Source organism: Bison bison, unplaced genomic scaffold (genome assembly GCF_000754665.1).
Source record: "Bison bison bison isolate TAMUID 2011002044 unplaced genomic scaffold, Bison_UMD1.0 scf7180017864080, whole genome shotgun sequence".
Lineage (NCBI taxonomy): Eukaryota > Metazoa > Chordata > Mammalia > Artiodactyla > Bovidae > Bison > Bison bison.
In genome coordinates, this window is record NW_011494652.1 from 3,277,504 (window position 1) to 3,293,832 (window position 16,329).

At 52.0% G+C, this 16,329-nt stretch overlaps 1 protein-coding gene across 1 annotated transcript; it reads left to right on the top strand.

The window, feature by feature from the left end:
• The first annotated feature begins 12,937 nt into the window (after window positions 1-12,937).
• Window positions 12,938-14,820, top strand: LOC104987057 (mas-related G-protein coupled receptor member D-like). Its single transcript, XM_010837819.1, has 2 exons — window positions 12,938-12,957; window positions 13,860-14,820. The coding sequence occupies exons 1-2, from the start codon at window positions 12,938-12,940 to the stop codon at window positions 14,818-14,820; spliced, it is 981 nt and encodes a 326-aa protein (XP_010836121.1).
• Window positions 14,821-16,329: the final 1,509 nt, after the last annotated feature.

Below are 16,329 nucleotides of genomic sequence, written 5' to 3' on the forward strand. Positions count from 1 at the left end.
ATTTTGGATCCAACCTGGGACCCCCGCCCCTTTGTGGGAAGATCTGGGGAAACCGCTCACCACACAGGCCCCAGGAAGAGACCAAGGGCAGAAGCATCGGGGACCCTTGGAGCAGAGCACCCCTCTTCTGTGGAGACGGGTGGGGGCAGGCAGGGCGGCCAATTGAGGGAACTGCCCTTCAAGGGAGCAGTTCCACCTGGTGGCTGGCATTCTGCCAGCAGACCCTGGACGCCCTCTGCCTCGCCCTGGCGATGCCGGAGCCCAGGCCACAACACCCCCTCAGGCCGGCTGACCCCCAAGTACGTGGCCCCAAGGACTGGCCCCCTCAGGCCTCCACTCCCGAGCTCCCTGTTCTCACAGCCCCGGCTGCCTCTCCAGCAAGGCCCCTGCTGTGTGGCCCAGAGGCCAAGGTTCCAGGACCTCTGGTGTTGGGGCCAGTGCCCACATCCCCTGTTCCAGCCCCTGGGGTGCAACCCCCCAAGCCCCCCTCCACACACCAGACGGAACCCCAGCACTGCTAACATTTCTGAGGCCCCAGAGTAACCAGGTGGGGTCCTGACAACACGCATGGGGGGACCGGGGCCGGGACTTGGACCCGTCACTTGGAAAGCTCAGGCCTCCACGCGGCAGGAAGGCCTCCAGGCCTGCAGGTGCCCGAGGACACCAACCAGGGCTGGCTCCTCAGGGCACAGTGCATCCCTGGACTTCACCTCTTCTCAGGAGCCCCCCCCCAGCCCTCCAGCCCTGAGGCCCCCGTAGGAAGCTGTCCCCAACCCACCCAGGAGCTCAACCAGGGCCTCCCTGCCGGCTGCCTGGGCTCAGAACCCAGGCCTGGTTGGTGGGTGGGCGACCTTGGCCCACAGCACGGGCTGGAGGTCAGGGCAGGGCTGCAGCTGTGTATCTGAACACACAAGTGCCCTTAGCGGGTGCTGAGCCAAAAAGGGGGGAGGGTGTGAATTCCAGGACTGAGGCCTCTCCCAGCCCTTGGCCCTTTCTCCCTACAATCTTGCCAGGCCTCTCTGCCCTCCTGCTGCCCCAGCACCCTGCCACCCCACCCCAGGAAGCTTTCGTGCATAACCTGCCCACACCCCGACCACCTCGCTTCTGTGCTAATGGGTCTGTGCTAATGGTGGGTAAAGACACAGATACCTGCTAGCAGATGCCTCAGCCCCGGACCATGCTCCTCCTCCCTCCTTTGGTGTTTAATTATTAAAAGGGGCCTCCAGAGTCCACTGCAGCAGTGGGGTGATATGCCTCCGCTATCCTCACCCCCCGAAACAGCCCAGCCCAGCCCCCAGCAGTCCCCCCCAGAGCCTCCTTCTTTCTGGGTGTCCCATAAAGGCAGGAAGGCGAGGGTCCGCCGAGCATCACAGATTTCCACTCTGAAACTGCCTGGGGCAAGAGGTCTGGCGGGTCTCCCCTGACAACTGCTGTCAACAGAATCATAGAATTGGGGAGTGCAGTCTCCATACCCACTAGGCAGCTTCTAGGTGGCTGGACAAAGAAAGAACCCTTGTCTCTCTGCATCCCCCCAAGGCCCCCACCCCGTAGGATAAGTGCGGGGGAGGGAGAGGGAGGGGTGGCCTCGGGCAGGACAGACCTCTCCACTTTTTCATACTTCCTGTCGCCGCTGTCTCTACATGAACAGGGGGCCACCTCCCATGAACCATGGGACCTCGATGGGCAGTGCCCTGGTTTTCCCGCATTACCGACAGACTTCAGAGGGGAGGGGAGCGGCCACTGAAGGAGGGACATTCATGGGAACAGCCAATCCCAGCCCTGCTGGTCGGGGAGATGACTACTGTTTATTTCTTTATAGTTTTAATTGGAGGATGATTGCTTCACAGTGATGTACTAGTTTCTGCTGTACATCAGTGTGAATCAACCATAAGTACAGATATATCCCCTCCCTCTTGAGGCTCCTTCCCACCCCTCATCCTATCCCATCATTTATTGAGGACCTACTGTGTGCATCTGGCCCTGGACTGAGCTCCATGAATCAGTCGCCTTTAATCTTCAGGACAGGACTCTGCAGTATAGACTATTTGCGGCCGTTGTAGACGCCGGGGCTCAGAAATAGTGTTGCCTGTTGAAGATCAGTCCTGCCAGATGGTCAGCCCTCTCTGGAGCCCCAGTCACCGTCTGACACAGTGGTTTTCTTGTTTCCCTGGAAACTTAGACCTCCGAACCTCTGTGTTTTCCATCGGCCAAGCACTGGGAGTTGAGGTTCAGGGGTGATGGCCAGACATAGCAAGCCCATCACAACCCAACAACACCCTTGACCAGCCTTGTTTTATTCCACGGTCACTAGTAACCAAAGGCGGGGACAGCTCAGTTTCAGGCTGTGGATGTCCGGAATGAAGTGGGGGATGCGAAGGCATGTGTGTTCAGCAGACAGTGCAGTGAACGGCCTGGAAGCTGACATCTCTGTCTCATCTTCCATCCTAAGAAGAGGAAATGGAATGCTTCTCTAGCATCCGCCCAGCTTTCCCGTATCTCCTGCCAGTGTGGTTTTGAGATAAACTGGGGTTTGTATTTTATGCCAGAATTTTCTGAAGCCCAAGAGCGTTTCTGCAAAACTTGGTTCAAAAGCCTCAGCCAAGAGGATTCCTCTGTGCTGAGAACCAAGAGCTCCCTTTAGAAGGCAAGATGGAGTGATGAGTCCATTCATGATCCAGCCTCTCAATGTGCGGGGAGAAGCCCCGGCCCAAGAAAGCCTGTCCTCAAGCAGGTTGGCTACAAGGTCAGGGAGCTCTGCAAACCTATTGCAGAATCTTCCAGAAGCAAGACAGTCGAGAACATGAGTACAAGAATATCACATTCTCAGCCAGTTGGGGCTGGAGAGTAGCCAGTTGGGGTTTGGAGAAAACAACAGGACACAGTTCATAAAATTAAAACTCACGGAAACTCCGCTTCAGTGAGTCAGATGCCAGCACCAAGTTTCCTGGCAACTCAGGAGAAGGCTTCCCTACGCAGGCAGATTTTTTTTTAAATCTTTGTAATTATTTAATGGCAGTCTAATGGATGCATTAATACAATAAGTCGCATCCATTTAATGTAGAGTTCAGTAATCTTTGACACGTGTGTGTATGCTCACGTCATCACCAAATCAATACACAGAATGTTTCCATCCCCCCAAAAAAAACATTTCCATCAGCAGCCCCTCAAATTTTCCTAGGGCACCCAGCCCATCATCCCCGGCCTCTGCCCCAACCCTGAGGCAACCACTCATCTCTGCCTTATGCAACTGTAGATTCTAGATTACAATCTGTTTCATAAGCAGAATTTTTTATCAGCCAGAACTTTCGGTGACAAGTAACAGGAACACCAGCTTCCCAGGCAGCTCAGTGGTCAAGAATTCACCTGTCAATGGAGGAGATGCCGGGGATGCGGGTTCGATCCCTGGATGGGAAGAATCCCCTGGAGAAGAAAATAGCAACCTGCTCCAGTATTCTTGCCTGGGAAATCCCATGGACAGAGGAGCCTGGCGGGCGACAGTCCACGAGGTCACAAAGAGTCGGACACGACTTGGCAGCTGAGCATGCACGCAACAGAAACCCCGCAGTTTAATCAGCTGAGGGGGAGGGATGGGTGGTGGATGTGGGGCACATGCTAGTGTTTAAAGGAACTCCCTGACTCACATACCAGCAAAGGCCCACAGGTGATTTTCAATTCAGACATAGCTGCATCCGGGCCTCAAATGATGTTCCTGAGGTCACTTGTCTTTTCCTCTGCTTCTCGCCTTTGCTTTGGTCTGTATGGCCTTTGTTCTCAATGAATCAACTAAACGGCAGATAACTGGTAGTTCCCAGTTGACATTTGACAGTTTCAGCAAGCTCAGCAGAAAGAGAGCATCCCTTTGCTGGTAATTCTGACAAAGTCCCGACCCTCATGCTCCCTGGGCAGGCCCCGGTTGCCTCCCCTCCCCTTAAGTGGGAGGCCCTGGGGCATAAGGGGGTGCCCACCTCGCTGAAACCCAGCAGACTGAGAGTGGGGAAGAGGTGAGTGAAAGTCGCTCAATCGTGTCCGACTTTTGCGACCCCTTGGACTGTACAGTCCATGGAATTCTCCAGGCTAGAACACAGGAGTGGGTAGCCTTTCCCTTCTCCAGGGAATCTTCCCAACCCAGGGATCAAACCCAGGGCTCCTGCATTGCAGGTGGATTCTTTACCGGCTGAGCCACCAGGGAAGCCTGGGAAAGAGGTGAGCTCAAACAAAAAGCCTGGAAAGGAGATGCCAGCAGCTACGGTGCCAAAGGCATAAGGTGGCCCACCGCCGCACACCCGCATCTTCCCACATATGGTTTCATAATGTTCCTATCACAGATCCGTAGCTCTATTATTCACAGCAGAAAGTGCGCCCCCTCTCCCCTCCAGAGGAGAGACAATCTAAAGTCAATCCCAGAGACACCTGCCCGGCACCGAGCCCAGGATCTGGGAGAGAGACCATCTGCATCTTTCTCCGTCAGATCCAGAGGCACTTCTCCAGGATTGGTACCCAGTCCTAGTGATGGGTACCATGCATCCCATCCAAATGATGATGGCCACTCTCAAGACACACAATTCAGGGACTTCCCTGGTGGTCCAGTGGTTAAGAATCCACCTTGCAATGCAGGGGATGAAGGTTCGATCCCTGGTCAAGGAACTACGATCCCATATGCCTCAGGACAGCTAAGCCTACATGATGCAACTGAAACCCAACACAGCCAAATAAATATGTGTTTGTAAATATATGTCCACAACTCACAGTGGACAGGACAAAGGGAATAACTATGATTTTTTTTTAATCCCATTTGGAGAGGAGAAGGGGACGACAGAGAATGAGATGGTTGGATGGCATCACCAACTCAATGGACGTGAGTTTGGGTAAACTCCAGGAGTTGGTGATGGACAGGGAGGCCTGCAGTCCATGGGGTCGCAAAGAGCTGGACATGACTGAGCGACTGAACTGAACTTAACTGGAAAGGAGAAAACAGGAACAACACACGGTGGTCCTGGCCCACAGCATATTCTACACTGGACAGGAAGTGTTAAGGACTGGCAGCCAGGGAGGCTCTTGGTCAGCCAACAAGCACGGGCCCCAGAATCCAAGGTGCCCCTGTCAGCCCACCTCTGGTATCCACATGCTTGCGTGATCCCATCCCCTGAGTGTGGTCTGGACCAGGTAACTCCCTTCCGACCAACAGAATGGAGTGGAGGGCATGAGCTGGTGATTCCCACCTTGCCAGCAGACTCTCCCCCTTGCTAGCTTTGAGGACACAAGCTGCCATGTTTGGAGTTGCCATACTGGGGAGACCTCGATGGTGAGGAGCTGTGGGCAGCTTCTGGCTAACGGTCAGCAACAGTCCAACAGTTTGCAAGGAACTCAGTCCCATCAACACCTGTGGCAGTTTGAAAGCCGGTCATTCCCCAGCTGAGCCTTCAGATGAGACACCTCCAGAGACCACTTCCGGATGGCTCCACAGGACGAGCTGGTGCTGCCTGGTTTGGGCAAGGCTGCCCTCTGAACACCTTCAGGGTGTTTGGTTTCTTTGCTCTCAGTCAGTTCCATGAGCTGGAAACCAGAAGCAGATTCTTCTGAGTTGAGTCATGCTCCTTGAATCCAAACCCAGGTCCACAACGTTCTAGCCCTCGGGTACCATCCAGAGGCTCAGCCAGCACTCTGGCCTCAGCTGAGTGGCCTCCGGGAGGATTCACAGCCCCAGGGAGCCGAGCTGACCTGCCTCCCGGGACAGAACATGGGGCTCCCTCACAGTCAACCCCCAGGACGCCCAGAGAGGCCCCTTAACACCACACACATCTCCAGCTTACAGGCGGTAGAACTCGACTTGAAAACAAGGTCCTAGAGGCCAGGCCCTGCGAGCCTTCTCCCCAACCCCGCCCTCCACAGAGAGAGCGCTGGGCAAGCCCATCAACCAGAGCATCTCCACACAGATGTAATAGGCTCTCTCCATGCTCTCAGCTGACAAGGGCCCTCTTCCTTCCACAGCCCCACCCTAACCATCCCCCACCCCCACCAAGGGACTGGCCGATACCCTGAGGTCACCGTGGCTGTCCCATACAGCCTTCAGGAAGGGGAGCATGGCCGGGATGGTGGAGGAGATGGGTGACCCCCCTTCATTGGTCTTCGTGGGCCCCCAGTCTCGTGTTCCATTTCCCCCAGACAGGGAGCCAGGGAGGCCACGCCCAGCCAGGCCCATTAGCCCCTAGACAGCTCTTCTGCAGGCCACCCACTGGGTGGGGCAGGTGCCCTTCCTGCATTTATGCCTCAAGCTCCCCTTCCTGCTTCTCGGAGGGAGCCAGGAGAAGGTTCTCCTGGGGTCTCAGAGGCCAGGAGCCTCTGAGGCCAAGGTGGGGGGCAGCGGAGGACAGTTCAGAGCATCCCTGCTGAGCCAGGACGGGGGCAGGCGAACCCTGGGGGCTGGGCCCAAGGGGTGCAGCTGAGACTCCAAGCACCGGAGCGAGGAGGGGGCTGCCACCTTTCCTGGAAGACTGAGCACCACGGCTGGAGCAGGTGAGAGGCCCCTGGTTTCTCCTCTCTGGGTGAAGGCAGAAGGACTGACTGCCCCTCTGAGCCCTCATCTTCTAAATAAAATGACTTCGTGAAGCCTCCCTTCAAAATATTTAAACAGGTGACGGGTTCTTTTTTTTTTTTTTTTAATATGACGGTTCTTATCATTCTCTGGGGTGCCCCATCAACTGTAATGGCAAAATCAGGACAAAGGTGAGACCAGCAGGTGCTGGGGAAACCCAACTTAAAGAGAAGACATACAACTGATTTTTGAACAATCAGCTTATCAAACAGCCGGGTAGTGTATTAGGCTCTGGAAAGAAACCTTCAGGGATACAATCACACAGCAAATGGTATTACCCGGGGTAAGGACAGGGCAACACCTTATTTTTTCTTTACCATTTGAATCTTTAAAAGTAAGACTGCTTTGGTATCTAATCTATGTAATTAAAAAAAAATGTTTAAAGTGCAGTGAGAAATAGACAATGTCATAACAGTTGTGGGAAATAACACATTTCCGTAAGTCTTCCATGGAAGAGACAAAAATTCAAACGAGGCTTTCAAGGACAGGAAGACCACAGCTATCTCAGTAGATTTTGAGCTTTATTTTATTTAATTTTTGGTCTCGCTGCACGCCATGCAGGGTCGTAGTTTGCTGGTCAGGGATCAAACTCATACCCCTTGCAGTGGAAGCTCAGAGTCTTAACCACTGGACCGTTCTGTATTTTAAACCGTCATCCATCAACAAGACGTGAGTGGGCATTTACTCCTCCAGGCATTGCGTTGGGGACCAGAAGGCTGTGGAGAGGGATCAAGTCAGACCAAGGCCAACCTGGCAGATACACCTGCTGAACTAGAGTGTGAGGCCGGGCGGAGGCACGGAGGATGAGGGTGTCCAGGGAGCACACAGCATGGCGCTGAGTCTAGGGGTCACTCCCCATTTACTGAGCTCACACTGCGTGCCGGGATCTGACTCAGGGGTAACCAAGACAGAAACCGCCCCCCGTGGGAGGAGAAGCCATGCGTGGACACGGCCCGGTCCATTTTCGAGCTGTGTGTGTGTGCTGTTTCCTTTTATTGGGAAGCAGTCACAGTTCAGTATTTCCTTTCACTGGGACGTGAGTCTGCTCGTCTGCCGTAACCAAGTACCTCAAACAGAGGGCATGAAGGAACATCTCTATTTTCTAACCATTCTGGGGGCTGGAAGTCTGAGATCAAGACACCAGCCAGTTGGGTGCTTGGTGAGAGCTGTCTTCCTGACTTGCAGATAGGCACGCTGCTGTGTCCTACATGGCATGGGGTCAGGGGAGTGAGAGAGAGAAAGAGAGCAAGAAAGAGGAGGGGAGGGGGCGAGGGAGGGAGAGAGAACTCTGGCATCGCTTCTTAAAAGGACATGAGTCATGGGACTTCCCTGGTTAAGTGGTTAAGACTCTGTGCTCCCAGTGCAGGGGAGCAGATTTAATTCCTGCTCGGGGAACTAAGATCCCACATGCCGAGTGGTGCAGCCAAAAAACAAAATCGATCTTTTATTAAAAAGGACACCAACCTTACTGGATCGAGGCCCTGCCCTTATGGTACCCTTTGACCTTAATTACCTCTTCAAAGGCCCAGCTCCAAACACAGTCACACTGGGGATAGGGTTTCAACAGATGAGTTTGAGGGAGACACAACTCAGTCTGTAATCAGTGGGAATAAGGGCCCCTCCTCTCTTCAAATCCTGCTACTTTCCCTCAGCCTCAGTATCTGACCTCCCTTCTAGTTTCACTAAAGGGCTTCGCAGCTGGCTTAGCCGGTAAAGGTGGCTGAGCAGGGACAGTGTAGGAGACCTGGGTTGGATCCCTGGATTCGGAAGATCCCCCGGAGATGGAAGTGGCAATCCACTCCAATATTCTTGGCTGGGAAATCCCATGGACAGAGGAGCCTGGCGGGCTACAGTCCATGGGGTCACTAAACAGCTGGACACGACTTAGTGACTAAACGACCAGCACCACCATTTTCGCTGAAAAAGAAGATGCCTGAAAAAGAGCAACGGCTTCTTCCCATCCTGTGTCCTGTCCGTGGCCAGAGTCTCTGCTTCTTTCCGGGCTGACGCCCCAGTTCCCAGCTGGGCCAGGCCAGCCCCTGGGCAGTGCCGGATCCCATGGCCTCTCACCTCCCCCAGGAGCCCTCCTGCAGCTTTCCTGACCATCAGCCCCCCCCTGCCGCTGCCCCCTGCCTGCTGAATCACTCCCATCCACATACAACCAAGCAGTAATATCTTTTTTTAAAAATAAATACAACCTCTGCCTCTGGATCTCATTTCTCTGCCTTCTCCCCACCCCCTCACCCAATAGGACAAAGTCCTTCAGAAGGTCACTTGCACTCCCTGGGCCCACAGCAGGCTCCTTGGTGCACCTGGGGGTCTCTGGGGCTGAGTGCTGCCCCGGGAGGGATTTTCTGGGATCAGCAGTCCCTCCCAGCCCTTCCTCCTGCTCTGTTAGCTGTGAGCTCTAAGCTCCTGGGTCACCGCTGTCACTGACTCTGGGACAGCCAGCCCACTGGAAGCTGCGTTCTCCTTGCTGACCCACCACTTGCCCTCAGAGCCTCCTCCCAGGAGGGCAGCACGTGTCTGTCTTCTTGTCCCCGCACCCCCAGCAGCTCTGCCCTGTCTGCAATCCATCAGCGTTTGCAGAGTGGGTACCTGACAGTTAGGAAGGAGCAGATGCTGAGGGTCCCTGACCCGGATCAGGCAGGGGAAGTGCGGTGGGGGTCTGCCCCCTGTGTGCATCTCCCCGCCCACCTCCCTGCTCAGCAGAGGGGAGGATGTGGTCCTGGGAGAGCAGCCCAACCCAGCTCACGTAGTGCGGCTTGAATGAATGTGTGTTCACGGAGCCCTGCGGGCGGCTACCTGGCGATAGCACCCAGGCTGGCAGCACAGAGGAGGAGTCCGCGGGCTGGGGAGGGGCCGGGGGAGTGGGATCTGAGCCCCCTTCACCTGGCCTCTCCCAGCTGCCCCTCGGACCTCAGACCCTCCCAGCCCCACCCACGCTCCGAGTCCCCATCTCGTTAGTCACCCCCGTTCCACCACCGTGCCCGGCGGCCGGGGGCAATCGTCTGATTGTGTATTTTCCCCTCTGCTGATAGACTGTGCCTTCTGTGAGGATGGGCTCTGTCCGTCAGAGTCACTGCTGTAATGGGCTCTGCTTGTGCGCTGTGTACACTTAAATACACGTGTGTGCGTGTTGTGTGTGTATGCACATGTGCTGTTTGTGTACATGTCTACGTTTACCTATGTATCTTTACCCTGTCCATATGTATGTAGACTATTACATGTGTTTGCTATGTGCATGCGTGTGTGTGTATATATGCCCATATATGCGCTATTGGGCTCCCCTGGAGGCTCAGATGGTAAAGAATCTGCCTACAACGCAGAAGACCTGCATCCTGGATCTCTGGATCAGGAAGATCCCCTGGAGAAGGAAACGGCAACCCACTCCAGTATTCTTGCCTGGAGAATCCCATGGACAGAGGAGCCTGGCAGGTTACATGCAGTCTAGGGGTTGCAAGAGTCAGACACGACTGAGGGACACACACATGTGTCATATATGTATACTCTGTGTGTTGTGTGTAGGTATAGGTCTTGTGTGCGTATACACATAGATATGCTATTGTATATGTGTAGTACACAGTATAAATTTGGTAAATGTTATTTAAACTTGTGTTGAACCCAAAGGAAAGACTTCTGACTGTAGCCACAGGGAATCTGTGGAGGTTGGTGTCCGTGTGATGGGTGCCATCCGCTTACTCTGGATACAAAGAAAGCTGGGAGGAAACAATCCCCTCCCTCTTGCCCAAATAGGATACAGAGCTGAAAGATGAAGGACAGGAAGGGAAATCTCCAGGTGCCCCAGGAAACTCCCAGCTAGAGCCGATGCCCAGGATACATCAGATGGATAGAGGCTCTGGGGGCAGAGGTTAGGTGTGGCTGGGGCAAGGAAGGGGACAGGGGCTGAGGGTTAGCCTTGGAGCTGCATTAAGTGGAAGAAAGAACTTGATCAGGGGACCTCCATGAGGCCAGAACCTGGAGGACACTGCTGCTTAACAAAAGCAGAGTTTACCCAGATGCGGTTAGCACCTTCCTGCTGCCTAAGGTTCAGCAGGGGGCAGGGAGTGAGTGGAGCTGGGCACCAATTTGAGTAACCAAGCCCCAAACTGTTAACCATTTACAGGCGTAGCATCTGAATTTACACCAAATCTCCAAGCCAACAAATCCAACAAAAACCAGATCTTGGACCAGAGAAATCCTTTGCAAGCCCAACAGAAGCCAACGCCAAACATCTGGGCAGCAAAAGTGTGGCAACTCCGTGAGAAGTCACAGTATCCCTGTAGAGGAAAATCTGTAATTGCAAAGCACAAGTGGGATGAATAGCGAGATTAAGAAACTCTCATTAAAAAATGATATCAGATCAAATAGACTTTAAGACTAAAAAAGTAATAAGGATGCAGAGGGTCATTACATAAAAGGTACAATTCATCAGGATAATATAATAATCTTGGATTACATACACTAAACCTTCCAAAATAGGCGAAGGAAAGAGAAAAACAACAAAAACTACAAAACTACAATCATAATAGGTTAATATTTGTAGCAGATAAATTAATTGGGGTATAGATCATTTAAACAATGCAAGTTTGAAAGCTTTATCAAATGAGCATATAAAGTACTAAACCAAATGAGTAAACAAAGCAGCCCCGCTACCAAATGAGTCTCAACAAATATCAAATAACGGACCACATGATCTGACCACGATATTAGAAATCAATATCAAAAGATAGTCAGAGTATGCGTTGTATAATGTATTTCTAAATGATTCATGGAAACTTACATTTTAAATGTTTTGAATTGCAAAATATTCAGACATCAGCAACAATGAAAACGCTACGTAAGTCATGAAACATCTAAGGACATACTTACTAGCATGTTTATAACCCTAAATATATGTTAGAAAAAGAACAATATTTGAAAATTAATAACCGAAGAATTCAACACAAGGAGGTGAAAAAAATCACAAGGTAAATCCAAAGAAAGTGGAAGAAATAAAAGGATAAACTAAGGGAATGGGAAGAAAAGAAACGACAGAGGTGATTTGTTTTTAAATAGTTCCCAAAACAGACCTCTGGCGCACTGATAAAGAAAAGAAAAGAAGAACAAGTCACTAATTTTAAATGATGAGCAGAATCAAGGTTTTTAAAAATACTAAAATATTACTGTACAAAGTATTATACCAATAAATGTGGAACCAGAAACTATGAACAATTTTCTAGAAAAATAACATAACTTACCCTAACTCAAGAAGAGCTTAAAAATCTAAATAAACCAAAAACATTAAATAAATTTTAGTTGTAGTTTTTTTTCCTAAAGCCATGTGTATCCACTAACACTCATTTAAAAATCACCGGACCAGATGGTTTTACCTTCTGCCAAATCTTCAAAGAAGGATAATCCTTACATGATACAAATTGTTCTAGAGGGTAGAGAAAAAGAGCTCTTTCTCCAAGTCATTTTATGAAGCCTGTATAATCTTACAGCTTTGAAATAAAAAACAGACAAGGATAGTACCAGAAGGGAAAATTATGGGCCAATTTTATGAACATGGGTGAAAATTTTCTAAATAAAATCCGAGCACCAAGAGGGGAAAAAAAATTTTTTTTTAAACAGAGCAAAGTAGAAATGGTTTATCCTAGAAATATATGGACAAGTGAACACCAGAAAATATATCAATACATATTCACCACATAAATAGATAAGGGAGAAAAAAAAGAAAATTATTAAGTACATATCACAGAAAAAAACTGTGATAAATTCCATCACTCATTTATTAAAAAAAAAAAAAAACTTTTTAAAAACTAGAGGAGAACTTTCTCACCTTGAATAAAGATAGTACCAAAAACTCAGAGCAAACATCGTATCTAATGGAGAAACTTTAAACACATTCTCTTAAAGATTAGGAAGAAGTAAAGCATGCCTGATTCCAGTCTTTGTTAAACATAATACTAGGTGTCTGGGCTATGCTATAAGACATGAAAAAGAAATTAGAGGTATGAGGAGAGATGCATAGACAATCAAATATTCAACCAAGTGATAGGTATGATGAACTAAATGAGGTCATTTGTCTGATTAATAAAAATTAGTATCACCCCAGTTTTCTGCCTGGAGCTGCTCTGGAAAGTAGTACAGGAAGTGGGGGAAACCAGGCAGAGCATGGTGGTATCCCTGAGTTAAAGATACAGAAGTCAGACTTTGGGGAGATGGAAGTGGCTGGAATTTGTGAGATGGAGTACCAGAGAGAAGAAAACCAGCTACTTGGAGAAAGAACTCCAAAAGTCTGCAGAAGGTCCCCTCGAGTCCTTGGCTGAAACCTTGACTGTGGAGAGTAGATGAAGCACCATGAGACTGGCAGCCGTCAGGTGAGACTCTCGGGGATCACACAAAGCCAAGGATTCTTTAGTTTTTGTTGTTGTTGTTTTTCTCTATCAAAAGCAGTATTTATTTTTTTCCCCAAACTTTACCCTTTTTATTTTGCACTGGGGCATAACCGATTAACACTGTTGTGGTACTTTCAGATGAGCAGCGAAGAGACTCGGGTAGCCATGTATACTTCAAAAACAACAACAGTGTGTTAATGCTGTAGAAACAGACAAAGCAATGACAGAGAACAGCGAGCTCAAAAACAGTCCCACTGGTGTACAGGGAGATCCTAGAAACATACTGCTGAGGTAAAAAAAAAAAAAAAACAGCACGGATTCTAAATCACAGCATTTGTGTAAATTAAAAATACTTGTGGGAAGCCACTTGTTCCGAAAGATAGTCACATGTCCAAGGATGTCGATTAAACAGGTTAAAACAGATGTGAGTTGGGGCAGGGGAGGGGAGGGTGGAGTGAAGGGGGGAACAGAAATAAATAAAGGGTTGTATTTGTTTTTCAGTGGCTGGATGATCCCGGTGGGCCATAAAGCCAGCATGTAATTAAACTATTCTTTGTACCTGAGGTCCCGTTTAAAAAACTTTAGTTCCCAGAATTTGAAGATTATGTGTGAAAAAAATGACACTATCAATAGATATAGAAAAGCCTTTGATAAAAGTCAATTTATCTCTTCATGATGAAAAAGAACCTAAACTCAAGATAGAAGAGACCCTTTCATTGACAGAAGGCATCTGTAATACCTCTGAGTCTGCAATGCTGGATTAGCCGGCAGATCCAGGCAGGGTGGGAGCCGCGGGGAGCAACTGTCGTCTATTGCAAAAAGAAAATTGTGGTAGGGGCGCTAAGCAATGCAAAACCTCACACTGGTCCATCTCCCTTCCATAGGATGAACCACACTCTGCGCCAGGCCCCGGCCCTGGTAGAGAACAGCGTCGAGGTGGAGGAGCTGGGCACAGCCTACTGGGTGCTGAGTGCCATGGTCCTGTTCACCTGCCTGGGTGGCTTTGTGGGCAATGGCCTGGTGGTCTGGTTGCTGGGCTCCCAGGGGCAGAGGAGCCCCTTCAGTGTCTACATCCTCCACCTGGGGGTGGCGGACCTCCTCTTCCTCCTCTGCATGGCCTCCAAGGTCATCCTGATTTGCTTCCAGCTGGTCAACAGAATCCACATGGCCCTGGACATAGTGAGCAGGATGAAGTACTTCACCTACACGGCCAGCCTGAGCCTGCTGACCGCCATCAGCATGCAGCGCTGCCTCTCCGTCCTCTTCCCGGTGTGGTACAAGTGTCACCAGCCCAAGCACCTGTCGGCCGTGGTGTGCGCCCTGCTCTGGGTGCTGTCCCTCCTGCTGAACATGGTGGCCATGTTCCTCTGCAGTGATTTCTTGGCCCGGGACGAGCTGCTGTGCTTCAGGATAGACTTGGTCATCAGCATCCTCCTCATGGGGGTCTTCACACCCCTGATGGCCGGGTCCAGCCTCATCCTCTGTGTGGGGGTGCAGAGGAGCTTCACAGCGACCCACCGGCGGCCCACGCGGGTGTACGTGACCGTCCTGGTCTGCATCCTGGTGTTCCTCGCCTTCGCCCTGCCCCTCGGCATCCATTGGTTCCTCATCTCCTGGTTGGATCTGCCCCAGAAGACGAAGATTCTCTTCAGCCTACTTGCCCGCCTCTTCTCGGCCGTGAGCAGCAGCGCTAACCCGGTCATCTACTTCCTGGTGGGCAGGCGGAAGAGCCGGGGTCTGCGGGAGCCCCTGGGGGCCGTGCTGCGCAGGGCGCTGAGGGAGGAGCCGGAGCTGGAGGGGAGGGAGACGCCCACGTCCACCACCGCCACCGACCCGGGGTTCTGAGGGCTCCGGACCCTGGACACCAGCCTGCCTGGCTGGCTGGCAGTTGGGAGCCCAGAAGGCTTTTTGTATCTCATCATGTGGGGGTCTCTTTCCCACCCTCCAAGGCTTCCCATTGACTGTCATGTCCAAGACCTCACCATGCGACTCAGTTGGAAAGATGAAGTAATTTTGTTGTTGTTGTTCAAGGAGGATCTTCTGATTAGAAGGCAGGTGGAAGCTTTCAACCCTGGTCTGTCTGACGCTACTTATCTAAATAGGCTCTACAGGTAGGTAGCCTGCATCCCATTGGGTAAGAAGGTCCCTTCTCCCAGCCTCCTCCCTCCAAGAGGGCATCTTAGTACAGGAAGTAGGATGTAATTCGTGTGACTTCGCGACCCCTTGCTGGTCCTTGGGCATGTGCAGCTGGCCCCAGGGTGATGCCCCCGGTCCACTTCCCACCGGGTGACCAGCTGACCCCCTCCATTCCTGCAGGCTGCGGCCCATCGACTGAGTTACCACTGCTGACCGCCGATCATGAAGTGGCTCTGTCTTCCATGTGGCCAGCACCTGACCGCTGGACTTTGTCTTTTGGTGACCTAGCCCCCTCGGTGGGTCTGATCGCTTTCCTCCATGAAGCCACACTGGAGCTGGAGAGCCCCTGCCCGGCCTCACGGGAGTTGAGGGGACAGTTGTTGAGGGGATTGTGCCCCAGAAGGGGGGAGGCAGCTGGAGACAGCTGCCTCCCAAAGCCCCATGTGCCCAGTAGAAGGAAAGTCTGTACCCTGATTGCACCCCTCAACTTGCCCCAAACACTTCCCCCTTTCTGGGGCCAAAGCGCCAAGAGGGAAAGCCTGGGGGGGCAGTGCCCTTCTCCCCACTTCCCTCTTTCTTTCCGCCGTCTCCTGGGTCCAGACCAGAGTGGACGCCTCTCTTACTCTGCACACGCCACACCCTCTGCCTCTGTCCAGTGTCCAGGATTCCTGGACAGAAAGTGGAAAGGCCGGCTCCCAGGACCCCGGCCCTGGCTATTCTGTGCATCAGAAGTGGAAGAACACCTCGTTCCTTCCCTTGGCTTCCTTACGAAGCCGTTCCCAAGCTCCTCCTGAAAGATGGAGGCTTTGAGCCAGCTGGCACGATGGTCAGATCCTCAGAAAGGAAGAGAGAGGCTCGTTGATCGTCTGTAAAAAGCACAGTGTGGCAGCAAACCTCCCAGTCGGTGCAGCTGGGAGTCCCAGGAACCAAGACCCCAGTGTGCATGGGCCTGGGGCCCGTCATCCTGGCCCCACTGTGGGTCCCCCACCCAGTCCTGGCCTCCCCATGGGTCCCCCATCCCATCCTGGCCTCTCCTGGGCACCCCACCCTGTCCTGGCCCCCGCCGTGGGCCCCCATCCCATCCTGTCCTCCCCTGGGTCCCCCATCCTATCCTGTTCTCCCCCAGATCCCCCATCCCATCCCAGCCTCCCCTGTGGGTCCCCCATCCCATCTCAGCCTTCCCTGTGGGTCCCCCATCCTGTCCCAGCCTTTCCTGGG

Excerpts from the sequence above, each read along its gene's own strand:
- LOC104987057 (XM_010837819.1), top strand. The coding sequence starts at position 12,938 with ATGAGACTGGCAGCCGTCAG. Across the intron at positions 12,958-13,859 it reads ATGAGACTGGCAGCCGTCAG|GATGAACCACACTCTGCGCC; the intron begins GTGAGACTCTCG and ends TCCCTTCCATAG.